This window comes from Gymnoscopelus microlampas (genome assembly GCF_963454915.1).
Source record: "Gymnoscopelus microlampas genome assembly, chromosome: 2".
NCBI classification, from domain to species: Eukaryota; Metazoa; Chordata; class Actinopteri; order Myctophiformes; family Myctophidae; genus Gymnoscopelus; species Gymnoscopelus microlampas.
The window spans coordinates 51,719,147-51,745,225 of NC_139939.1; the positions used below are offsets into that span (position 1 = coordinate 51,719,147).

At 40.6% G+C, this 26,079-nt stretch overlaps 2 protein-coding genes across 2 annotated transcripts; both read left to right on the plus strand.

Annotated features, from left to right (window-relative positions):
- The first annotated feature begins 1,557 nt into the window (after nt 1-1,557).
- On the plus strand, nt 1,558-11,678 carry LOC311064022 (cellular tumor antigen p53-like). Its single transcript, XM_084083736.1, has 11 exons — nt 1,558-1,700; nt 3,071-3,261; nt 3,609-3,681; nt 4,841-5,035; nt 6,281-6,455; nt 9,310-9,422; nt 10,064-10,173; nt 10,328-10,452; nt 10,542-10,624; nt 10,771-10,844; nt 11,273-11,678. The coding sequence occupies exons 2-11, from the start codon at nt 3,134-3,136 to the stop codon at nt 11,364-11,366; spliced, it is 1,170 nt and encodes a 389-aa protein (XP_083939862.1). The 5' UTR covers nt 1,558-1,700; nt 3,071-3,133; the 3' UTR covers nt 11,367-11,678.
- Nucleotides 11,679-16,001: 4,323 nt separating this feature from the next.
- Nucleotides 16,002-24,259, plus strand: fam161a (FAM161 centrosomal protein A; the record flags this gene model as incomplete). Its single annotated transcript, XM_084071950.1, has 7 exons — nt 16,002-16,184; nt 18,620-18,894; nt 19,495-20,673; nt 21,010-21,177; nt 21,905-22,004; nt 23,005-23,162; nt 23,893-24,259. 7 exons carry the CDS (start codon nt 16,002-16,004, stop codon nt 24,257-24,259), a joined length of 2,430 nt encoding a protein of 809 aa, XP_083928076.1.
- Between the last annotated feature and the right edge of the window lie 1,820 nt (nt 24,260-26,079).

Below are 26,079 nucleotides of genomic sequence, written 5' to 3' on the forward strand. Positions count from 1 at the left end.
GGAAATCTCAAATGGAAATGAGATTTTCCGGAGGGAGGGGCTTTACCAGGCTAACCAATTTGTATCCAATCAGGATGGAGAACTCTGTCAGGATACAGATTAATCAAGTGAAACTGGAAGGGATGACAAATAAATGAGCAGAAAAAATTGCAACTGGAACACCATAAAAATTAAGCTGATAAATGGGTACTTTCTCTTGATTGGCTGAAATTCTGTCGCCTACTTGAAAATGTATTTTCTGTTTATAAAGAGCTAGAGAGACTGGGAGACCCAGAAACAAATTCTCCCCACTACTCTTGCTCAATGCAACATTTTAGCTCTAGTTATTCCATCAAAATGAGTTTGAGGTAAATTTATCATATTTTTTTGTCATCCTGAAAAAGTTGTTAACACAATGAAATTAGACTTCATGCATTTTGGTATGTCACTGTGAAGGCTTAGGATAACTAATCAGCTGTTACGAAAGAAAGTGTATTTATTGATGTGACTGTTTATGGCAAAAAGCCTACACAATTTTACTTCTATAACATCAAATGTATGTTTCAGGGTAGTACTCTTATGAATGTATTCGCTTAAGCAGTGACAACATAATTCAATTAATATCAAAATGAATTTGAATTGATCATAAAGTAGATATATTTCATAAGGGGGCCTGTTGCCCCATTCCATCCTAAAGAAGAGTGCCTTGAATCTTTGAATCAGTAATGGATTGAATGGACCACTTTAAAAGAGCACTTTGAATACTGAACTCACTGCTTTCATAACCCAAAGCAACACTGTCCTTTTATTGTGTTCAAATGAATGGCCTGAAAAGGGAACATTAAATTGAAGGGTCCATTTTGCACACACTTTGCTATAAAAGGTTTGAAACAGTTTAATGTGGTGCTGTCAATGTTTAGTTTTTTACTTTGATCACATGCAGTGACCTAGCCATGGTTCACATGACGCTTGTTTCAGGGCTAGCAGTGACCTGACCTGGCGGAGACCTGTTCTCCGAGGACCACTTTTTCTAGTGTTAGATCAATGCATTGCTGTATAATGCATTACATGATGTATAACATGTAAATAAATACATAAATAAGACATTTTGAAAATAATTATGAGTAGGCATACTGTGTTTGTTTGTTTGATTGATTGATTGGTTGATTGATTGAATACTTTATTTAGAAGTTTGCAGAAAAAAGCACATGAAAATTACAGTTTGAATACAAGGTCAACTAAATAGGATTAAAAAGCCCATGAAAGCCTACTGGCTTGTTTCAAATGGGGTCCCCATATGTACTCAATTCATACATAGTGACATAAATGACAGATACACTACAATGCAGAACATCATATAAACAGTTTAGAATTGAAATTGAACACAATAGTAGGCTACTCAAGTAAATGTACTTAGTTACTTCATTGTCCACCACTGATCACATGACATGTGGCTTTGCGTCGCTCAAATCTTTCGCGCAGACGTTCTGATTGGAGGAGGCGTCGCTCGTGACGTCACCTAGTACACCCCTCCCCCCATTGAAGAGTTTTTCCCACGGAAACCCCCCCCCCCACCCTTCCTCCCACAACCGAAACAACAACGTGCTCGTCCTGCTAAAACACAATATTGTGTTATTTGGGCTTTTCTCTCCCAGACCGTCAGTTCCAGCCAATGCGAATGCGATTCCCTACCGTCACTACGTTTACCACCAGGACACGAGGTACTGTCTGCAGCTTTGATTCATTCCTCCTTCAAACGTAACGCTAACGTTTTCGTCCGATAAAAAAAAGTTGGTGTCTGCTTAGAAGAGGAGCTAACCTAGCTAATTAGCTAGCGTCGTTGCGTGCTGCTAATTGAAGCCAGATTGTGCTTTTGTTTGTTTTTTATTTATTAGCGTTGTGTTTGCGTATATGTATGTATATGTAAACATAGTGATTGTAAAGGCAAGGCGATGTTATTTGTATTGCAGCAGCTGTGCTTGAATTTCACTGTTTTCATTTCAATGAGTGCAGTGGCTCAATCTATCGATCACAGTGAATTTCAGATACAGACGGGAAGAAGCACTTATTTATTGAACAATACAGACTATTTCAGCCCGATTCGACGGGTAACATCCGTAGCTTGAGGGTTCAGGCTTTATATTTTTGAAATTGTACATAAACTGCACACAAAAAGCTCGAAAACTTAACTTCGGTCTATTAGTTCTCCTCTTTAATAACACCAATTGGTATTGTATTTTATTTAAAACAAATGAGGTGCTTGTAAGGATCGAACATTAATGGAATGAGCAACACAGCAAAATGTGTGGGTATTCCCCCCCCTCCCTCCCTCCCAACAATTGACAAAATCCCCTGCAATATTGTTAAGTTGACATTCACTCTAGTTTTGAGGTTCAATTGCTGCCATTTTTGTCTGTCATTAAATGTTTAGATGAATTGAGGACAAAGGACCCCAATGGAAACAAGGCATTTGCTTTCTTGGGTTTAAAATCCTCTTAGCAGACCTTGTATTGAACTGTACTTTCCTGTGCTTTTTTCGGGGCAAACTGCTAATGAAGTATTCAATCAATCAATCAATCAATCAGGTGTGTGCCACAGTGCCAGTCACAGATGTGGGCCAGACAGATATTCTGCTCTTGCAGTTCAACCTTTACCGTTTTGTGTAAAGGTGGGTCTTGGGTTAGGGCTTTTCCCCAGCAAGTAAGAGCCATACTCCTGTGTAGGCTGTATGTACATCCAGCAGTGGTGGGAAAAGTACTCAAATTCTTTACTTAGTAAAAGTATCAATACTGCAGTGTAGAAATACTGTTTCAAGTAAAAGTCTGGAATAAAAAAAATACTTGAGTAAAAGTACGAAAGTATTGGTATCAAAATGTACTTAAAGTACCAGTACTCTTTGTCTTGAGATGTAGTGGAGTAGAAGTAAAAGTATTGACAATTGGAACTACTCCAGTAAAGTAAATGTACCTCAAAATTGTACAGTACTTGAGTACATGTACTTAGTTACTTTCCACCAGTGACAGCCAGATGTGGTTCTATGTGTCACATACACTAACCGGACCGGTGGTGCTTCTGCTTGTTATTTCCATAGAGACCCCACTTCAACCCTGCATCTCACCGGGCTGCTCTTTCTGTCGTCTCCATCCAGTGAGCGATGGAGGAAATGGAAGGACCTGGATTTGACCATCTTAATCTCAGTCAGGAGTTCAACACATTCAGCCAGGATATTCGTTCAGAGTTCAGCATGAGAGAGGATCATTTTAATGCCATGTGTGAATTTTAGTAAGTGATTTAAAAAAAAAAAGTTATTTCAATAATGAGAGATTGGACATTAACTTGTGCCTATTAAAGAAAATGTCACTACTTTTTCATTAGAAAATGATACACATTTATAGGGAATTTTATTTGTAATCATAATAATGTTTTATTTGGGTAGCACCGTTCATATAAAATATGCAGCTATCTAGCTTATTAACTATAAGTTCATAAATTGCTAGAGATCTAACATTGAATAGAGCTTGGTTTACAGTTGTACGCCTAAGACAGATGGTGGTTGACAGGGAACAATATCAAGCTAGAAAGAATTACATTGCGAGTGATAAATAAATGTCTGTGTGTTTTTACTTTAGCTTGCTTCCCAGTATTGATGAGGAACCTCTTGCCAGCATGGGAGGACACGAGTCTGCCATGGACGCCGGTCAGGTAAACCATAACTAATAAGTTGACACTATCATACGATCATATCACAATTGATCACGGAGAATGTTTTGGGGATAAATCTGTCAGGAAAACAATTTAGGATTATGGCTTAAGGTTCATTTGTATTTTGTTAAACAACATTTTTTTTTAAATTAGGCTGTTCTTGTTGTTTAACTGAGCATAAAGGGACCTACATGCTCCGTCCAACGGCCACACTTTCTTCTGACAGGGTAGATTATAATTACAAAATGACGCCATTCAGAACTCCGGATTGGGCGGTGGGCCCCTCCACCCCCTGGATCAGAACGCTGGGCAAGACCTGGGCTGTTAGTTGTCTAGGAAGTGACAACCGGAAACGGTTGAATTTGACGGAAGTACCGCCCAAGGAAATTAAGTCGATGCTTTACAAATCTGTTAACATTCTCTGTGAATGGTCAAAAAATAAAATATAGTTTCCGGGGGAAACGCGTACGACTGAAATCCTATCCACTCAGGACTTCCTAGACACTCGCTGCTTTAGGTCGTGACCAGGCTCTTCTTTTCGCAGATGAGTGAGGCTGGGACCGAGGCTACTAGATCAAACAATGGGTCTGACCCATTTTTATGGGCCAAGAATAAAAAAAAAAAGAAGCATTTCAGAAGATTAACCCCCCCCCCCCCCTTCAGTACTAAAAGTCAAATATTTTTCAGGGGAAAAAAAGCCTGAATATTTATTTTTGAAGAAAGCTGATATTTATTTTTGTTTCTGCATTCAGCCTAGGCCCGTCACAATTATTTTATAATCGCCTAATAGCAATTATTTGAGATGTTAAACATTTTTCATGCATTTTCCAAAGTGGTTGAAATGGCAGGTCTGACGCTTGTAGATTGGCTATTTCCACAATTTCTTTGCTTTTTCTTTTTTTTTTTTACAACATTATTAATTATGGCCTATTTTGGCATAGTACACTATTTACTTTTATTGTTTCTCGGTCATTGTCAGTCATTTCTTTGTATAGCTAAGTTATTTGTCCTATCTGCCCCAGGCAATTTTTGTTTACAAAGCCTAAAAGACAAACAGAAATGTAGTTTCTGATGTTGAGAACTGGACTCGGATGGATTAATTTGAAGCATTTAGCTACCTTTCAGTCTTCCTCCTGAGTCACTCTGCCTTCCCCCACAGCTTGAGACAGACCCCACTCTGACTGACGGCTTCTACGGGAGTTTGTTCAACGAGTTAACTCCCCAAGAGTTGTCCAGCGTGGACAACCTGACTCCCCCAGCTTCCACCGTGCCGACAACAACCGACCACCCTGGGGAATACGGATTCCAACTCCGGTTCCAGCAGTCAGGCACCGCCAAGTCAGTCACCTCCACGGTGAGTATCCTCAGTCAGTCGCGCGGGGGCATTGTTGAACACCACTACCACTCTTTGTCCTTTCTTTCCTGTCTCTCTCCACTCTACTATCAAGATAAAAATAGAAATGTCTTGCAAATGATCTTAAAGAACACACAAACGGACGGATAATAGTTACTTACCACCTGAGCATTGTGATCATTCTTGGTGTCGTTTTTTTCTTTCCTCCCAAACATAATACTTGAGCACCAAGACATTTTAAAAGACCTTTCTATAATCCAACACAGAACTGTTCTGAACACACCACTGCTAGTAAACCCTTAACAAAGGTTTGCTGGAGATCCACTCTCTCTGCTATTCAGTAACTGCCATACTGTACATCTAACACTCTGCTCTTTGGAGGAGTTGCTTTACTTTCCATCACTCAGTTAATCACTTTTTTTTTACAGAAATGTTTGTTTAATTTACCTCACATTTATTAAATTTACCGTTACAAATTATTTGAATATTTATATCAAAGTAATTCCACTAGATGACCATAGGTTTTTGTAAGGCATGGTAAAAATGCTTTTATATCAGTACGAAATTGGGGTGTAAAGCACTTTTTTGACAAATGTAAAATCAACTTACCGTGGCGACGCATTAAAGTAAAATTTTCATGCCCATCGTGGCATTCAAGTGGAATCGTTCTCATTGTGACGATTCGCTAAGGTTCAGATGTCTCGCTTTGTTTGAACAGCCAATAGCAGGGAGATTTCCATGGTGACTCAATGATCAATGTGCTGCAATTGGTCAGCTAAGTTACAAGTTAGAAGTCTGTGCTGTGGGGTCTCCCGCCCCCTTGCCACTCGTTTCACTACTCTGGCTTCACAGCCCTGCTCTGACATGACGGGGCATGTTCCTTTGCCTTCTTCCTCCAGCATAGACAGGGTTAAAAAATGGACGACAGCAAGGTATGGAGCGATGTTTTTGACTGAAATAATTTAACGAAAATTATTTTATTTGAGATCTTCATTCTCTACATAATATAGAAGTTGGGTGTCATTGTGTTATTGAAATTAACAATTTGATTATCAGGATAATTGATTTATTGAATACTTTATTAGGCAGAAATGTAAACTGCACGGGATACATTAAGGCTAAAAGGACTTGTTTCCTTTGTGGTCCTAATCAAGTCTGTACAGTTTATATAAGTTCTTAGAAAATAGTTCACAACAACGATGAGCAGAAATACTATTATACTATTCTTTTTGTTTTGTGTTTTAGTACTCTCCCCAGTTGAATAAGCTGTTCTGCCAGCTGGCTAAGACGTGCCCAATAGAAGTGTTGGTGACGCAGGAACCACCCCAAGGTGCCATTCTCAGGGCCACTGCCATCTATAAGAAGACGGAGCACGTTGCAGATGTGGTCCGCCGCTGTCCACACCACCAGGGCGCAGACGGTGAGTAAATAACCTGGGAGAGTGACAGTGAAATAACAAAGACACAAGTGTCATTAAGTGTGTTCACAATGTGTCCAGTAAAGGTCACATTTCAGCACAGGCTGTTTGCATGCAGCTTAGTATTTCAGGGCTCAAAATGTTCCCATATAATATGCAATAAGTGAATGTCATTAGCATTGACATGGAAATTGGGTTGATTATCAATCAATCTTCCATGAATACCTGTTGAGAGTGAAATAGAGGAGCTTGGTTTCTGTTTAGCTAACAAAACCAACTTGACTTTTGGTTAGTAACCAAAATCCCATTCACGGCACACTTGAGTTTGACTTGACCTGCGGTATTAGGGCGGGCCATACTCAGGTGCCAAAATGAATATTAAGGAAATCCAAAAAACAGGGGTGTCTATTTTATGTGTTTTTTGATGGAGAGTTCAAATATGACATTATTTTTTGGATAGGACAACTCTTACCTACATCAATTTGCATTTTTAGATCGCTAATTGTACCCGTTCTAACTCATTTATAAGATATTAAAATCCAAATGAAATCCTAACATGTGGGGTGTCTAAATGATGTGTTTTTATATGGGGAATTCAAATGTAACATTCTTTTTTGGGTGGAATAACTCTAACCTACATCATTTTGTACTTCAAAATGGCTAATTTTGCCCTTTTTAACCTCATTTTAGGATATTAAAAGACATAAGGAAAATAATTTATATTGACAAAGCCAAATCAAACTTACATATTTATTCACAATGGAAGTGCATGTATATCACTGGATACAATAATGAAGATCAATTATCACTTCCTGAACTTTGCTAGGTTGTACAAGTCCTGCTTTGACGCTTTGCCTTATACATCAGTCTCCTGCTGGTCTCCTGAGTCCTGATCCCTCCATCCCTCTTTTCCTTAGAGAAGTATGTATAAGAAGCCTCAGTCACCATTTTGACAACCCTCTCAATGCTCTGAGTGTGGCAGGGCCAGTTGGGCACCTCCATGGGATGACAATGAAGTTCTTCATCTCCGATGTGTTTAGTATGCAGGTGAGAGGTGGCTCTGACACTGTGACACACCTTCTGACCAGCTAATCAATCCACCAATGCTGGAAGCATCATAATTGATCTCAGTTGGCCTTATGGTTCTTACAGAGGAGTCCCCCAGCTGAGTGTCTGGGTCTCCTTCTCCCCTGATGGCCAGGATTCTCTCCACCCCCTCAATCCTCTCCTTCTGATCCTTAGCGCTCAGCAGTGTTTGGAGGGTGGCTTCATTATGGGCATACCAAGCAGATCTTCTAACAGTTGGCATCACAATGTCCAGTACCTACTTCCTCTGGGACTTCAGGCAGTCCAGCTGAAACAGGATGTGCCTAGGCCCTTCAATCCAGGATTCCTTGACCTTCACATTGAACCAACATGGATAATACACTCCAATGATGTATTCCACAATGAACTGCAGATTTTTCTGATTCTTTCCTCTCAGTCCATGCTTTGACACCCAGAGCCTGAGAAGTCTGTTTGCTGGGGTGAGCCAGCGGCTGTGGTTTACTGGCCCAATATCCAACAGATCCAGCCTTGCAGGAACAACCCGTCTCCGACTGCACAAACAATTTGATAGCCATAGTGTTGATCAGTCGAGAGATCTTGAATGACCTTGTAAGGCAGCTTGATCAGTGAAGGGCCATCAGAGATACTGGTAAATTTTGGATTGATATCCAACTCTGTAGCTGAATCAAGGAGCTTTAGTATTGGTCCAGATAATTTGTTGACAGAGTAGGACCTTCAAGCTCAACAATGAGCCAGCGGAGGGGCAGTTCACCAGTGTGTAAGTTGCACACCAACCAGACCAGGTTTCTGCCCATGTGCAGCTCCAGCTTCCTCATTACTCCAGCTTTTACACCACTGTTGACATTTTTTGAGTCTCCTCCAATGGCCCACAAGGTCTTATGAAAACCTTTCTCTCTCAGCAAAGCAAAAAGGACCTTAGCAATCTGCACTGCATGTGACTCCTCTTTAGTTGCTGTTTCTGGGGTAAAATGGAACATATAGTTGCTGCCAGGCTCACTGACAACACTATGTTCTTCCCTCATCTTTGCAGGAAAAGATTGGTCACTTCCCTCCGCTTCCATCATTACATTGGTCAGGTCAATCCGTCCATCAAAGAGGATGCAGGACTCACACGCCCCCCCCCCCTCCTTCCTGCACTTCTCCTCAAATTCATCCCCCAGCTCTCTTATCAACTTCTCCTGTGCTATCTTGACCTTGTTTTTATAAATCACTTTTCATAGGGTGTCTTCTGTGATGATTCAATCAGAGCCGCAGTTGCTATTGCTGCAGTTGGCCTGAGCGAATTAATCACAAATGAATAAAACATATACAATAATCAACTGCAAATGTATGTAGGTTAGGTTTATCAGAATTGAAACATTTCTTCAGATTTGTGTTGTTACACACAAACATCTGTTATTTGAACAGGAATTCTTTGTAAAAGCCTCCCATCTTAAGTTCTGTCTTCTAGAAGAAAATCGCAAATTAATCAAAAAATGTACAATAATCAATTGCAAATTGATGTAGGTTAGATTTATCAGAATTGAAAAATGTCTTCAGATTTGTGTTCTACATGCCAAAATCTGTCATTTGAACACCCCAGTTTTTTGATAAAAAAAAAAAAAAAAAGTATGGCCCGCCCTACTGCGGTATGTCAACGGCCGGCTCAAGCCTAATATATACTCAGTGGTACGACGAGTTGTTAGCTTGTGGATCAATTCTTGTCGACTAGCTTCGCCGTTGTGTTTTGGACTATAAATGTAATTAAGCTTCACTTCCAACGTCTCCCTTCCTCCCTTTACTTGCCTAGATGTGGAGTTTCGGAGCCACTTGATCCGGGTTGAGGGCAGTCAGAGGGCCAGCTACTTGGAGGACCCCTACACCAAGAGACACAGTGTGACGATCCCCTACGAGTCCCCCCAGGTATGATGATCTCCATGCTCCTACCCCCTTATGACGGCCTCCTCCTGGACAACTGAAGCATGGTTGAATCGTGCTATTATTTAATGTCCCGACTCCCGAGTTTCTTTCATTAATGTAGTAGTACAGGTCTATTAGTTGAAAGACTTCCTGGCCAAAAGGCCTCTTTATGTAATATGAATGGCCAAAACATTTACTGAATTTATTACTGAGGTGCACATTATGGTACAGATTAAATTATAGAATAAACAGGGAAATGTTTACGGGGGTCAATGTTTATTGTTCATCTAATGTAGATTACCGGTAACCACGTTCAATATTCTTGGCGCTCAGATAATGCATTGAACAACTTATGATAACTCTTATTATAGCCTAGTAAGATGTTGGTCTGCATTTGCAAACACAGTAGTACTAGTGTATGCCCTGAAATGTTGTGTGCTTGGTCAAGGATGAAGGAGGAGGAAGTGATGATGAAAAACATATGAGTTTTACTTCTGGAAGTATTTATGTAGAGATCGGTAGGGAAAGGTTGTCTGTACTAAACACTGTTGGATTCTCTCGTGTTATTTCATGGTTGGTTCATGCAGACTAGATCTAGCTGCAGAGTTAACTTTTTACTGACACCAATGTGGTCGTGGTTTCAGCTGGGCTCCGAGGTCACCACTGTCCTCTTGAACTTCATGTGCAACAGTTCCTGCATGGGGGGGATGAACCGCCGACCCATCCTGACCATCCTCACCCTCGAGACAGCTGAGTAAGCCTTCCATTCTTATAGTCTGCTGTGTGAGGAAAGTATGCGCACGGCAGCCATCTTTGCTCTTTGTTTTCACCTGTTACATCTCCCCTCATCTGATAGAATTCTTGATGGCTCTTGTGGTCGCTCATGTGCTCTCTTTATTCCATCCTAGCTTTCAGGTTTTGGGGCGCATGTGTTTTGAGGTGCGCGTTTGCGCCTGTCCAGGCAGAGACCGCAAGACAGAGGAAGAAAACGCCAACAAGACAGAGAAAGGCGTTAAAGCGACCAAGAAAAGAAGTAAGTCTGAAGTCATTGCAATGCTTCGACTTTCTGCCCGTGTATAAACGTCTCCTCCCTATCCTAACCTGATTCACTCTCTCACTCAGAGAGTGTGCCTGTCCCCCACACCTCGTCAAAGAGGATGACACCTGCCTCCAGCGCCGATGAAGAGGAGACGTTTGTCTTACAAGTGAGTGATTATGCTCATTAATAGGGGTAATTGTCGCTTAGATAAACTGTCTTTTCAGCTAGAGTATCTATTGTGCTCTCTCTGAGCACAATGCTCTGAACTGGAACGGTCTGAACTTAAATCTCTCCCTGGGATCTCTCCCTCAGGTACGTGGACGCAGGCGTTACGAAATGCTGAAAGAACTTAATGAAGCATTGGATGTAGCAGACAGAGAGAAAAGGTAAGCTGGCCATTCCCAAACACTGCCATTTTAAGTATAAACACTAGCTTGGAAACCAGACGAATCTGCCAGTGCAAATTCCTCCTACCTCGGGAGATATATGGTTGAAGCAGTGAGTAGAGAATGACATATATTGACAGTAGTATGGTCCTTTTTAAAACTATGCATTTCTATGATTAATTTTACATGGGGTGGAAGTTATTGCCCAGTAAACCACATTGATATACATTGTACTTATAATAACATTATGATCAGTGTTTCAATTTCAAAGGCAAATGTCATTTTTGCTCTGGCCTTTGAAGAGACAGGGAAAGGAATACTCTTATAAACTTATACTTATTGCAATTTCCCATTTCTTTTTTTTCACAAGGTTAATTTTCCTTGTCATGATTTATAAAACATTTTAATTTGTCTTCCTTCTTCTGTAGATCCAAGAAGAACGTGTCTGTGAAACACGAGGCACCGATGCCATCCAGTGGGAAGCGCCTCGTTGTCAGAAGTGAAATAAGTGACACTGATTAAATTTGCTTTGAAACCTAATTTATGCACAACGGTGTCACTAGTTGAAAATCCTTTATTTTCAACGAGTGACACAGTTGTATGGTGTACCATAAATTAGGCCTCATGCACCATCACTTCTTTTCTTTTCTTTTTTACATGTAGTTTGTTTGGGCATTGGAAGCCAGGTTGTATCCTGCCGTTTTTCTTTTTACTATTTTACTTAATACATTTTCTTAAAATCACTTGCCCATTTGGCAAGGGTCATGTTCTACTGCCCTGAGACCATCAATGTTCAGTTACTGAAAAATAAAAAATGTTTTTCTACGAAACAGGCACTGGGAGCTTGGTCATTCATGGTTGACCAGACAACCGTTTAAAATGTGTATGTGTGTGTCCACGCACTTGTGGGTATTTGTACACTTTGTAAGTGTCCTTTATGCTTGTTTTTGTGCAGTGTTTCTCAACGTGGGGTCTGGGGACCCCCAGGGGTCCTTGATGGGGTTACAGATGGGGCTAAATCACAATTATTACCATTTATTACAAGTAATACAACTAGAGAATGCACTAAAATGGCTACTTTGATCAGAGTGTCAATTTTATCTCTATTTATACTATATTATTGTATATCAAGCCTACTCACTGAAGCGACTGACGATAAATTATTTATGGGTTAACCTTGTCTTTTACAGTTAAATAAAGTAATAAGCCGCAGCTGAAACTAACACACTGGTCTGGAGCTAAATTAGACTACGTTACCATTCAAGATAGCTTCAGCTTTTTGTGTTTGTAAAAAAAAAAAGTTAATGAAGAAATTCCATTATATTTCTGATTTTATGTTGGGGACTCCGTTTTAACTTGGATAGTAGGGTCTCTGATTACTGTTAGCTACTACTTTACATTCTTTAATGCTCAATCATGCTGAGATGGTCACAGCACATCACTGTTTGATACCTCTTACTTTGTCCTAACAATAGTCATCACGGTGTCATTTGTGGAAGAAAACAAACCACTTAAACCTTATACCTCTTTGTAATTGTATGACAAATAGCATCTACAAGCTCACAATGAGTCACATCGTGGTGTGTTATGAGTGACTTAGAAGTTGTTGTTTTTTTAAATACTCAGAGGGAATGGGGACCATATTTTGATATATGCATTAAGTTGGCTATGATGTATGCTCTGGTCCATCGCGTTAGGAGGAGTTCTCCTTATAGTCCATGAGCCAGACAAGATTTCATTATCAAATGAGTGGGCAAAACCTTACCTATATTAAATAGTTTATAGGTCAATATAAGTAAATTAATATATGATAACCCTTCCACAGGAGTAGCTTTTTCATAACACAGAAAACAAAAACAAAATTACATACATAAAAACATAAAGACAAGAGCAATGTCCACCGCTCAGCCTACCCCTGGCCAAACTCCTGATTAAGCCTCAAAGTCGACTGATGGACAAAGGACCTCTTCAGTCTGACCTTTTTTCCTTTCCTGTTTGAGTGAAATATTTGAGGGCGATATAGCCAATGTCAATCTTTTTTTCTCTTCACAACCCTATAAAAAGGATGAGGATTGAGACAGGAATGACACACACAACTACAAGACACAAGCGATGGGTTTATTAACTATGGAGAATCTTTTCAAGAATTTGTTTGGTTGTTTTTTTCTCTCGATAAGTCTTCAATCAAAACCTGTGGACAAAGACTTTACACCGGATTTAATAGGGTTTCCCAAATGTGTAAGAATACATTTTCTTTCTCTCCTCTCTTCCCATCAGCATTTCGTTGCTGTCCGGCAGCAACCTACTTTGTCATACTACAGTGAGTGTCACACAAAAGTAGCAAAAAATTGCAGAACTACAAGCTCAAAATGTGTCGTGGTACGACAGGTTTTGAGTTTGTAGATCTGCTATTTCTGTTATTTTTTTTAATCCTGAAACGTTTTGGAAATATATTTCCACCTGACAGCAACAATTTATTAGTTAGTGCAGACAGTGTGACTATAATATCATCTGCATTCTTCCAACCATACAGGATTCAAATGCATTCTTCTACACTCCCTGTATCAATGCAAAGGTACTGTAAGAGAACTTTATTATCTGAATAGTATACCAAGCCCATATCTATAAACATAATGCATTATAAGCTGCATAACGCTGTATAATTATAGTTATAAACACTGATAAAATAGCCTATCTACGTTTAGCATAATAGCATATCTACAAGTTCACAAGCGATGCATCAAGAGCTTGTAGATCTGCTGTTTTCACTGAATGTTCACCCCAGAATAGGGATGCTCTAGGGTGGTTAAAAGACAAAACGCTATAAATACTTCCAAGCTGGTGCCAAATTTTGCAATGCTCAACAGACATTGATGAGATAATCAGCTAAACTTGAGCTAGTTTTGAAATTCTTTATCAAATTGTATGGACTGCTTACTCAAAGAAAAAAGAAAACGACTATCTCTTCTTTTCACAGGCTACCTGCATTAATCATGTATACACGTGTATACAGGCTGAATTGGATACCATAAAGACTGAATGTGAGGTGAATGAGGAACAACGTTACCACATAGACCTGACCAAGGATTACTTGAACAAAGCACTAGATGTAAATATGTATACACATTTCACTGCCAAATGTTGAGAATACAATACAGAACTCATGAACCGGCATTATCAATGCATTGTGCAAGAGTCAAGCTGTCTGATCTTGAAATGGTCATGTAGAAACTAATACTATACTGTTAGGTGTTATCCTTATGACTGTGGTTTGAAATAGTAATGATCCAAGTTGAATTCAGAATAAATACATTTTACACAGGCGATGTTTAAGTTTGGGATATAACGTTAGAAATCGTTCAGTTTAACGTCAAAGATGGGTATGTTTAAGTATGAGGTTGTGTTTAATATCTCTAGAGCTCCAGCGTGTGTAGAAATAATGTTTCTGTGCCGGTTCAGGAGTCACCTTAAAAATAACGAACTTTAAGAAATGTAGTGAACAAGATTTTATTATTTAGCTGGAAAATGATACAATAACTCTTGTCTACAGGGAACAACAAACTCTGAAGTCTGTCCCTGTGAGAAATGGCCAAAATATCCTGTGGAAAAGTTTCTTCGCAAAATGAAAGAGGTGGTGGAAGATATAAGACAGATTAAAAACTCAGAACAGTAGACTGAACCCCACACTACAAGCTGATGCTGGAGGTACTCAGTGGGGCCATAGTCAGTAGTCAGTCACAGACATACAGTAGGGTCAATATAAGTATCAGACATCTTATTTCATTTCATGAATAAAGAAATCATGTTGAGGCTGTTTCAATCACGAAATGTCAGTTGATGATTAATTGTCATAAAAATACTAATTGTCTGTGCAGTTGCACTGCAGAATTGATGTTATTAACATTAACATAATAATGTTTCTGACTATCTCTAAAGCTTAGAATGGTGAGCAGTTTTCTAGGCATTAGGAACATGTTGGCTCTCAGCACACTTTCAAATTGGTGATATTTACACGCCTTATTTTTTAATTGTTATATTTGTGCATGACATCTTGCATAATGTGGAAGTTTTGAAGAAGTAAAATCACCATTCCAATCAATTCCCCATACTTGAAATATGCAGAAAGGTGAGTTCATAGGTCTGTACACAAAATAAGGTTCAAAGGTTGTTCATATTATTTGTTGTAACAATTTGCATGTAACAATATACGTGTCCACATATTCAACACATGATAACTACCACTAAGCTACTTGTCTGCAATGGTTATCATGCCAAACTGTGAACTAGAGTTTTGATTGATTGAATACTTTATTTAGAGGTTTTCACATGCAAGTACAGTTTAAATACAAGGTCAACTATGAATTGAATACCAAGGCCCTCATTGGAAACAAGTCCGCAAGGACTTTTATGAACGGACCTGTTAGACAAAGTATTTTAAATGTAACTGTGCTGTTTTACATTTTTTGCCTAATAAAATATTAAATATTCAACTAAATAGGATTAAAAAGCCCATGAAAGCCTAATGGCTTGTTTCAAATGGGGTCCTTTTGTACTCAATTCATAGTGTAAAGAGATGTACAGCTAGTCAAAAAATGAACCTAGATTTGCCCACCTATTTCCATTTGATAATCATGGCTCAATTTTGGGGCTCTGCTCTGACTCGGCCTGGATCATGGACTATTAACGCCATGTTACTTTCCAGCCGTTACCCGCACACCTCCGGTAGCGCAGGCTGCGCAGCCTCTCCTCTTTAGTAAAAATAAAAAATACACTTTCGCTATTCACCAAAACAAAGACGATTTTAAGATGTTGAAAGCCTACTTTCCTTAGTGGGGACACTCGGAGCCCCCCACCTCACGTCTAAAATACACTTTTTGGTCACAAAATAAAATATTTCACCGGATGGAAAAACTGTTTTAGTTACTCTACTGCGCCCCCTACTCTATTGACAAGACCTGTAGGGGGCGCAGCGTCACTTCCTGTCACATTCGATCGCTTCCTTCACAACCAGGCATCGCGTCGCTTGTTGCCAAGGAGAGGACCTTCTGCACCTGCTGGCTGCTGTCCTAGATCTAGATGTTCCTCAGCAAACAACAAGAAGATAGTAGCCAAGTAACAGCTTCAAACACAAGAAGAGCAAGTTGGAGGAGAGAAACCATGGCCAACGACGCCCATCGGACCAACGTGTTGGTCACGTCGTGTCTGAAGACCCCGGTGGACCCCCTCACTAAAGCACCGGTAGCTTTATACGAGCGAGAGAGAGCCGTGCCATGCGGGCCATACAGTACCATGACAACAGGACCCATGAGGAGGCACAACCTGGACTTCTTCCAGAGAGAGGTGAGCTGTGGTGAGGGGAAAGTAATCACATTGTGTGCTTCTTAAGTAAAAGTATCAATTCTGCAATGTAGAAATGCTCTGTTACAAGTAGAAGTCTGGAGTTCAGAATTTACTTGAGTAAAAGTGCATAAGTATTGGTATCAACATGTACTTAAAGTACCAAAAGTAGAAAGTAACTTTCACAAGTTTTCAAATGTATGCACAAATTTCAAATGTATGCACAATGCAAAATCACTATAACAAGTAACTAAAGTTTTCAAATAATTGTAGTGGAGTAAAAGTATAAAATTTGCCTCTGAAATGTAATGGAGTAGGAGTAAAAGTATAGCAAATTGGAAGTACTCCAGTAAAGTAAAAAATACCTCAAGATTGTACTTAAGTACAGTACTTGAGTAAATGTACTTAGTTACTCAACACCACTGCAATTCAATGAATGAGAAACTGTTCAGTGTGGTCAGGTGAGTGCAAGTAATCAATACTCCATTGCACGACTGATTTGCAAGCTGTCAACGTCGCATGAATGACCGCCCAAAGATAATTTATTTTCGGCAAGAGACACCGTTGTACTACGGTCTACGGAGTATAAATTGAGCTTCAGTACATTCCACAATTTTTACTTTTTGAATGCTGTAATGTATCCTAATTCCTTACCAACATTCATAGTCAATTCAGTTTCCAGGCCTGCCTGCATGATTTGACCTGTATATTATGTTGTCTTTACTATTTCTGGCCTCCTACCTTGACTAGATTATTATAAGTCACAGTGGGTATCATAATCCCACATGCTTAATTGTCCTCTGGACAGCAATGCTGCTCTGATGCCATTCCATCACTCCTGATACAAATGTATCTCAGCGGTAGTAAGTTTAAAATGCCTGGACCCCTGAGGAAGATCTTAAGCCGTCTAGTCAACAACTAATGATAATTGTAGGAGGCAGACATCTGATGTCTTTCTTTGCGACAGACACCCTGTGTGCTCCACCATATGGCTGAACTAACTACAGTCGCAGGGGGATAATAGGCTTAGGCCCAGAGAGGAGTCATTTGTAATTACACTGTGTGCCTCGTGCCACGACTGATCTGATCTGCTGCAGGAGGATTTGGTGGTTAGGGATACCATTCTGGTCCGCTGGGTCACCGGGTGTGGCAGGTTGCTTCCTCCTCATGACCCCTAGTATCAGAGACAGAGTGAATCACAGTGGTGGAAAGTAACTAAGTACATCTACTCAAGTACAGCACTTTACTTTGTAGATTTTGATTATTACAAAACCACTTCAGACCTAAATATACTTTGGCAATTTGATAATAGCCGATCTACAAGCTCACAATGCGACGCGTTGTGAGCATGTAGATCGGCTATTTTCAAAGGATTTGTATACATTTTATACATTTGAAACTTGTGAAATGGGACTTTCTGCATACTTTTTACACAAGTAAAATTTGGAATACCGGACTTGTACTTGTAACTATTTCCAGACTATTTCTAGGGTATTGATACTTTTACTTAAGTAAAATATGTGAGTACTTCTTCCATCACTGGTGAATCACCACCAAGGAGCGTAACCGAACCCTGCATTTAAACCTCATTATGGAGGGAGGCAGGCAAGCATCCCCCTAACAGGGACCAAACGGGTATTAAGAGTCTCACAAATTGTAGCCTACTGCTATCAGTTATGATGAAACTCTGCATGAACATGATCTGTTATGTAGTCCTGTCAACCTTCAGTCCAGTTTAGCCCGGGCTGGTATCACTTCTTCTGTTGTCTTGTGACAAATCTGAAAAAGTAAAAGCACATACACCATGACATAATTCTAATAATTCTATTCTGCTTTTAAATGCCTTTTATGTATTTTATGCTTTATATTCCTCAGTGTATGAAACTTGCTATAGTCTACATATAAACTTGCCTTGCCTTGCTATGCAGCCCAAAGACATGCGTGGCAGAAGTCTGCAGTATAAAAAAAAACGTTTTGTAACCTTTTACTTCATTTTAGTTTGCCTTTAACCCATTAACACCGGGAAAGCATCTGTGTCATTTTAGATTTTATACTTTGGCTATTCACAAATAGCAGATATACAAGCTCATAGCACATAGCTCATAACTTCGTGCCATGCTACGAGCTTGTAGATCTGCTATTTTTGAGAAATCTTGAAAAATTGTGCAAATCTTTGAATATATAGCCTACATTAATTTAAAGCAAACATTTTTAACCCTAAACCTTTGCTTCTGGGGGTCCCAGAAACTAAATATTTTGAGATGGGGGTCCGCGGCTAAAGCCATGAATTTACTCACCTGTCGTACAACAGTGTTGTATGCTGGAAATGGCTGCTCTACAACCTCAAAATGGGTTGCATCGCAACGCATTGTGAGCTTGTAGATCAGCTATTTTTTTCTGCGTAAATTAATCTTATAACCTTTCACCTTCTTTTTCAGATGGAATACTCGGACTCTGGCTCTGAGTTTGGTGATAGGGAATCTTCTGGAAGGAGGGATAGCAGTCCTCTCATGATCAAGGACTACAGGGTAGCGGGGGATCATCTGGACCTGCGTGAGATCTTCTTCTCCAATGAGGAGTACTACAGCAAACTGGAGGAGCTTAAGAAGGCCCACCTGAGGACCATGGCCGAGCTGGAGGGCATGTACCGCAGGAATCTGCAGCTTAAATCCACGGCCGCTCCCCTGGATGCGGCAGTGGAGACTGGGCCGAGGTGTTTTGTTATTTCTCATGATAAATCACTGTGTGTAGGCCTACTGTATATATGGTACCATGACATTAGCCTGGTTAAATTTCAATTTCCTATGATTTCAGCAGGCCAGTCTGCTGAAATCATATGGAATTGAATTCCGTGACCGGGAGGGTTTACCAGGCTACCATAATATTACTTCAGTTGATCTAAAGGGGCATAGTACATTGTCCGTAATTCCCTGTGCGGGTTCATCACAATCCTGGCGTTTGTGACATTTATAAACCAACATTATCTGCAAATGCATTTAAAACATTTTATATATATATTTTTTGTTTTAATTAAATTAAATTCCATACAACATGGTACACATATTCATGGTATGCAAAATGTAATGTTTTGCTATGTTTATTACATAATGTGCAAGGCCTGTCAAATGATGGCCTGTAACTTTTAGACAGTATTATGAGTTACTTTTGGCAGGCATGCAGCACAGACATTTGGTCCCAAGTTTGGCCTTTTAATAGTCTTATCAGCTTTACATGTTTAGTGATGGTATTCCAATTCTTTATATTGTGAAAAAGGAATCTCCATTGGTTAACAGTAGAATGTGTTTCTCCCTAGACTACCCTGGGTAAAGGGCATCCCAGATTCACTTGGACTGAGGAAGTTCCACTCGGCTATAGAGCTCCGCAGAGAATCTGGACTCAGTTGGACTCTGTTGGACACATCCGATGACGAGGAAGCCAATGCTAAAGACACGGAGAAAGGCCTGCTGTCCTCTCCAAAAGATCACATCAAGAACATGTGGAAGGACTTTAAGTTGTCGCACCGCGATCGCCACCCATCCGTCTCCTCACTCCAGAGCCTGCCATCAGAGAGCAGGAGGACAAAAGGGAGGGGTAAGAAGAAGCAGGGGCGTAAAGAATCGGGACACAGGTTTACCGTCCCGGAACCCTTCCACATGACCATGCGCGAAGCAGAGAAACACCGACGCGGCTTCAAGACTCGCTCGGAGATCGAACATGAGAACGCAGAGCTGCGCAAGCAATTGGATGAACTTACAGAGTGCCAGCGGAAGTTCCGCGCCAGCCCCTTGCCCGCACACGTTCGCCTGCCGCTTTACGAGGAGCTCCGGGAGCGGGACGAAGAGCGGCGCCGTTCTACTCGTGAACGGCGCCCGTCCGTCCCGAAGCCGTTCAGCTTCCTGGAACGGGAGCGTCTGAAGAGGGAGCAGAGAGAGGAGCAGCTCCGTCACCTCCAGCCTTCTGACCAGGAGACGGTGAAGCCCTTCAAGGCTAAACCTGTGCCCAAGTCTGTGTATGAGGCAGCGACCGGGGAACAGATGAAGGAGGAACAGCTGTATCGCGCCATCAAGATGCAAATGAGAGCTAAGGAGATGCTCTGCAGCTCTTCTATGCCACCCAGCATGCTGGCACAACGACTCAGCGAACGGAAGACAGCCTGCCCGGTTGAAGAAGACTCCCACAGGCCTCAGATTAATAAAGAGGTACCGGACTTTGACGCCAGTTACAGGCGCTTCCAGAAGCACATGGAAAGCCGGAAGGAGGTGAGGCCTGTGACCGCGTGTGAACCCTTCCAATTGAGGACGTCGCAGATCTCCTCGCACCGCGAACGTATTCTGGCTGACATCGAAAAAGGTCTGATAAGCCCCCGGTTGACGCGGTGGCCCGGGGCGGCCCGCACGCCCAATTCTAGTCTCTGTTCCTCTCTCTCAGGAAGCCTGGAGCTCCTCCCAGGAAAAGTCACGGACACCGCCAAAAAGCGCCAAGAGGCTGTGAGGTACCATTCTAGGATACCGATGGGTCACAGCACCCTTAGATAGATGAGCTAGTCAGAGCTTCAGAACCCACTTGGTCCATTGTAGACATATTGACTGTCAAAGTTGTTTATTTAATTTCATTCTACAATGGATACTGTAAATCCCTCTGGAACTCATTTCCCATTTACTACACACCCCAAACCTCCTCCTACAACAGACCTCCTCCTCCTCCTACACTATTTATACCCCATAGTTGATCACTGTACCTACAAGTCCTCAAGTCTCGTAAGTTTCTCCTCAAAGTCCCTTCTCCACACGTCTTCCACCATCCGTGACTCGATTGTCTCCTTGAGTAGAAAGGTGCTTGAGCAGAGGAAGAAGGCGGAGGAAGATGAGGAGACGTGGCGAGAGAAACGGAAGCAGAAGGAGAAGAATCTGCAGAAGGTGGTGCTGAAGCGTGCTCAGGCCAACGATCCCCACCTGGCGCTCTCACAGACCAACCAGAACAAACTCAAAGAGTTCAGGTGATCCAAAACACAAGAAACTATTACTGTTCACCCCTACAAATGTATTGTTACCGCACAGTAACTACATTTACATTTCAGATGTAATTTATATTTGGGATGGAGTAGTGTTTTCAATTACTTTATTTCATACATGAGCTTTTTACCAATCAAAATATATTATTTCACACTTACCAGTCTACTTGTTTTAGCAACAGAGACACAGGGACAAGGTCTGTATTATTGCTTTTGTTCTGTTTTATGAACTGTGAGATCTAAGACCTGATGTCATACTATTTTAACTGCCTAACTGCCTGTATAAGAAGATATAGAAATGATGTAGTTGAAAGAATGTCAGAATTCCTAGCTTCTTTCTACAAAGCATTTGAAGTATTTTGAATATTAATCAAATTAGTGGTACTTCTGAGGCCTACTGGCAGTGTGCATACAACACACACACACACACACACACACACACACACACGCACGCACGCACACGCACACGCACACGCACACGCACACACACACACACACACACAGAGACAGACACACAGACACACAGACACACACACACACACACACACACACACACACACACACACACACACACCCTTTTGGTAGTTATCGTAGCTGATGCTGTTATTCACACTTATGTCAGGATAACTGTGTAATGTTGCTTGTCAGGCTTTGAAGGAAGAATGTTGTGATCGTTTGATTGATTATAATATGTATATACTGTATTATACAGGAAACAAGACCTTCTGCGCAAGAGGGAGTACCAGCAGGAGATCAGAGAGATCCAGGAGAGGGTAAAGGGGAGACCTCTGCTATTAGAGCAGGTTGCACAGGTGAGGCCCTGGACCTTTGTGGGGTTCAGGTTGTGTGCAGTGTGAGCATCTCTCATTGACTGGCAATAATGTTCTAGCCATAGTTCCCATCGTATCGTTATTTCCATAGAAGAAGAAAAAAAGAAACGGAAGAAGAAGAAGAGGGGGGGGGGGGGGGGCAAGGGCTAAAATATATCAAACGAGAACAAAACAAAACAAGTCATCTACATGTTTACTCATGGTACCTGAGATAAGATATAAAGGTGTGTGAGCGTAGCAGCAGATATATACTGTGCATGATATACTTATGGACATTAGTTAAGGTGTTAGAATTCTTTTTTGAAAGAAAAAGACAAAAGTCAGTGCATTGCCCTGGGCAGATTGGTCTGACACCCCGGTTTGAATTACAGTCTGTTTGTAACCGCCCCTTTGAAATGAATTTTCAGACTAATTTAAAGTTCCAGACTAATATCTACGCAGTGATATTAGTCTGGCCATGCCAGGCTAATAATGTTTACTTCCTGTCGAAGTTATTTTCACTAACATACCACTTTTAATCATTAAAAAGTTCACATTGTGGTACATTTCTCATTGACTGCCCTACTTACCCTATTCAATGGGTTTGTTATTTATACATTTGTAAACATTAGATATTATTTAATATATTATTCTTACCGGTTACTACACAATTTATGAAAAGTTCCTTACATACCGGTAGCGTTTATTTCGCGATTAATTCACGTTAATTTAAACTAGCTGTTTGGAATGCGAATATTACTCGGCGATAATAAAGCAACGTAATGTATTCTTGAAATGATGTAGATTTTTCTGTGTGAATAAATCCATCAACCTGTATGACGCATTAACAAACAAATAATTTGATGTGAAATATTTGCGACACATTTTCATATCGCCACCCTCCCGGGGTGTAGGCACCTTTTCAGAGTTTTTAAAAATGCAGAGGCTGTAGGTTTGATGAACATAGCATTATTCTGACAACTGTCTGTGTGTTTCGATACAGAGGAATGCCAAACTGGCAGCTGAGAAGCGATACACAGATGCCCTGCGTAGCTGTGGCCTGAGTGAGGACTTCATCAGTAGCAAGGTGCCCAAGTCCCTGCGCCCAGGCAGCCATTCACCTGGCCGCAAGAGCTCCCTCTCCACTGAATCTAGACAAAGGTACATATATTGCTAACACGCTGGTAAAATACCATCCGATCTAAATCCCTATCTCTACTCCCCCATAACACAAAATGTAGTAGAACACATATGAATGTTTAATACAGTATATTGTCTTATTGATTTTCTTTTAATGCAATACCCGTTGTACCTATTGTATCCATTGTAAGCGTTGTACCCATTGTCAGAGTACCCGTTGTATCTGTTGTAAGAATACAACTGGTACATGGGGTACTACTACTCATGTGCAGCATACATTCCCCCCTTGCATCGTTCCTGACTTGCATTCTACCCGAAGAGGCTGCTGCCCGTTTATAAATTGATTGTAAATACCTAACTATCATAAGCAATGTGGCAATGAGTACTGCACTGTGTTCTCTAAGTACGGTACAGCGAGTACTCTGACAACAGGTGCAATGGGTGTTGCATAACCGGCTGTGGCATGTATTCCCCACTTGCATCGTTCCCAGCTTACATCGTTACTGATTTGTGTGCCCCCCGAATAGGCCAATGCGCCTAGGTCTAGTTCTATAACTTGTATATAATCATACGTACTGTATCTTAAACTCTGCTTTGAAAGGCGCTATAGATATAAGCTTCATTCCCTTCAGAAGACGACAACCTACCATCCAGCCGCAGATTGCTTGCAAATTGTTTATTATGTAATTAGCTTTCTAATCAGATAGGAGCTGCTGATTGTTCTAATGACCTACTTCTATTGATGTTTTAGTGACAAGGAGGAGCCAGATATGGGCTATATTCCTGTTCGCTTCAGAAAAGTCTACTTGGATGATGAAGACTCCGAAGCGGGATCAGAGGAGAGGGACAAATTGGAATCCGGCAAGGAGGAAGAAGATGATGGCACCAATCCAGGTAGCGCTGATGGAGAGGACGCTGGCCACGGAGATGCCCACAACTACTCAGATGACGATGACCACTACTCGGACGATCACGAGAATGACTCGGACAACAGTGAGAAGGACTTAACCGAGGAAAGACACCAGGACGATGATGACCTCATTACACAGCTCCAAAGCAGCAGAAGTAACCAGCACAGCCGTAATAGTCAGGGCTCAGACAGAGAAAGCACTGTATAGCTAAACGAAGGAAGTGATGAGGAAAACTGAAAGGGATAATTTTCTATTAAGGTGTCAGGAAAGAAACAAGGTTACATGCCAGGGAGGGATGAATGAGACTTTATAGAGGCCCCAGGTGCAAAAATGGGCTGGGGATCTTATATAGCAGTATTATTTTGTAAACATGATGTTTGTTTGCATGGAATATGTATGTAAGTTAAAACGTTGTTTTTAGTTTATTATAGAAGAAAATTGTTTCTATGCTGTCATCCCATTAATTAATATACTTTATTACGAGTTATTACGACAATAAAAAGTGTTTATATTCAGTTCAATAAATTTTGTCTGTGATTGCCATATATCTATAAATTCATAGAATCTATGTCTGTCCATTGCATATCTCAAGAACTGTACATCCGATCGACTTCACACTTGGCTGCTGCGAATATCTGAACAACATGCTCTCAACGCCTCACAACTCTCTGGAACCGAGTCAAATAAAATGTAATGCCTCAACTCCTACAATGCCAAGTGCTTGTCAGGGTGGGGGGGTCCCCAGTTCAAATATATATATATATGTTTTGGTGGGGGTCGCACCCTGAAAATCATGAGAACCACTGGATCAGATGAATGTTACAAATATGAACTGTACCACGGTCGGGTTCTCGGCCACCCCTGCAAGCAGCACTAGGCTACTTGACTTCTTGACAGCCGTTCATCATCCTATCGACTTCACAGACTGTTCTGAATATTAGTATTTGAAAAGTTTATTTATATAGACTACTTTAGATCCTAGACTCATAGTGTAAAAAATATAAAAATCACAACTTTTGAATTAATTTGTAATGTGGAAAATAATGTGTGTGTTGGTTGCTTATAATAGCAATGATACTATTGGTTCGATTCCCAGGAGGAGAATTACATTTTTAATGGTAATTATGGTTTAGTGGTTGTGGACCTTGATATGAATTATGATTATGTTAACTGAGATGTTTAAGTTTAAGTATGAAGTTAGAAAATATTAGGTTTAGCTGTGTTGTTACCTAATAGAATAGAATAGAATGGTTACATTTGGCTATATATATGGTTATTAAATAAGTTTATACATTAGGTTAGAGAGAGATGGCATGTTGCATGGCAACGGCTATGAATCTGTTCTTTTCAGTGTTGCCAGATTCTGTGAGAGAAATAAATAAGCAACCAGGTCTAGCAGGAAAACAGACCCAAAAGAAGCAACTAGGGCACTAGGCCATTATATATATTTAAACCTATATCCACTGAAAATAGCTTATCTACAAGCTCACAACGCGTCGCAGTTGTGAGCTTGTAGATCTGCGATTTAAAAAAAATCTTGAAAAAAAAAGTGGAATATTTTGAATATCTTTTAAACATTCTAACAACGCAAATCTGGTATGGGGCTCCCTGGCACAAAATATTTTCAGATGGGGGTTAGGGAACAAATATATTAATTTTTGGGTCTATGACATGGAAATATTTGAGATCCACTGGTTAAAATAATTTAAAAATTGTGAAGTAAGCCCAAATAAGCAACTACACTTTAGAAACAAGCCTAAATAAGCAACTACACTTTAGAAACAAGCCCAAATAAGCAACTACACTTTAGAAACAAGCCCCAAAAAACGCAACCGGCAACTAACCAATCTTTTATACCAGCAACTTCACAGAAAAATAATCCCTAAGTCGCTTATAATAAGCAGATATGGCAACACTGGTTCTTTTCGGCAAAGCTCTATGGAAAATTTTGGTTTTCAAAAAGATATTTGTGGGCTTTTTCTGCCTTTATTAGATAGTATACAGTAGTCTTACACGAAATGGTGAGC

What these genes read in the sequence shown, in the direction of transcription:
- LOC311064022 (XM_084083736.1), top strand. Translation starts at nt 3,134, where the DNA reads ATGGAGGAAATGGAAGGACCTGGATTTGACCATCTTAATCTCAGTCAG. An exon ending in AATGCCATGTGTGAATTTTA is followed by an intron (nt 3,262 to 3,608) that starts GTAAGTGATTTA and finishes TTTTTACTTTAG; the next exon opens with CTTGCTTCCCAGTATTGATG. An exon ending in ACACCACCAGGGCGCAGACG is followed by an intron (nt 6,456 to 9,309) that starts GTGAGTAAATAA and finishes TTACTTGCCTAG; the next exon opens with ATGTGGAGTTTCGGAGCCAC.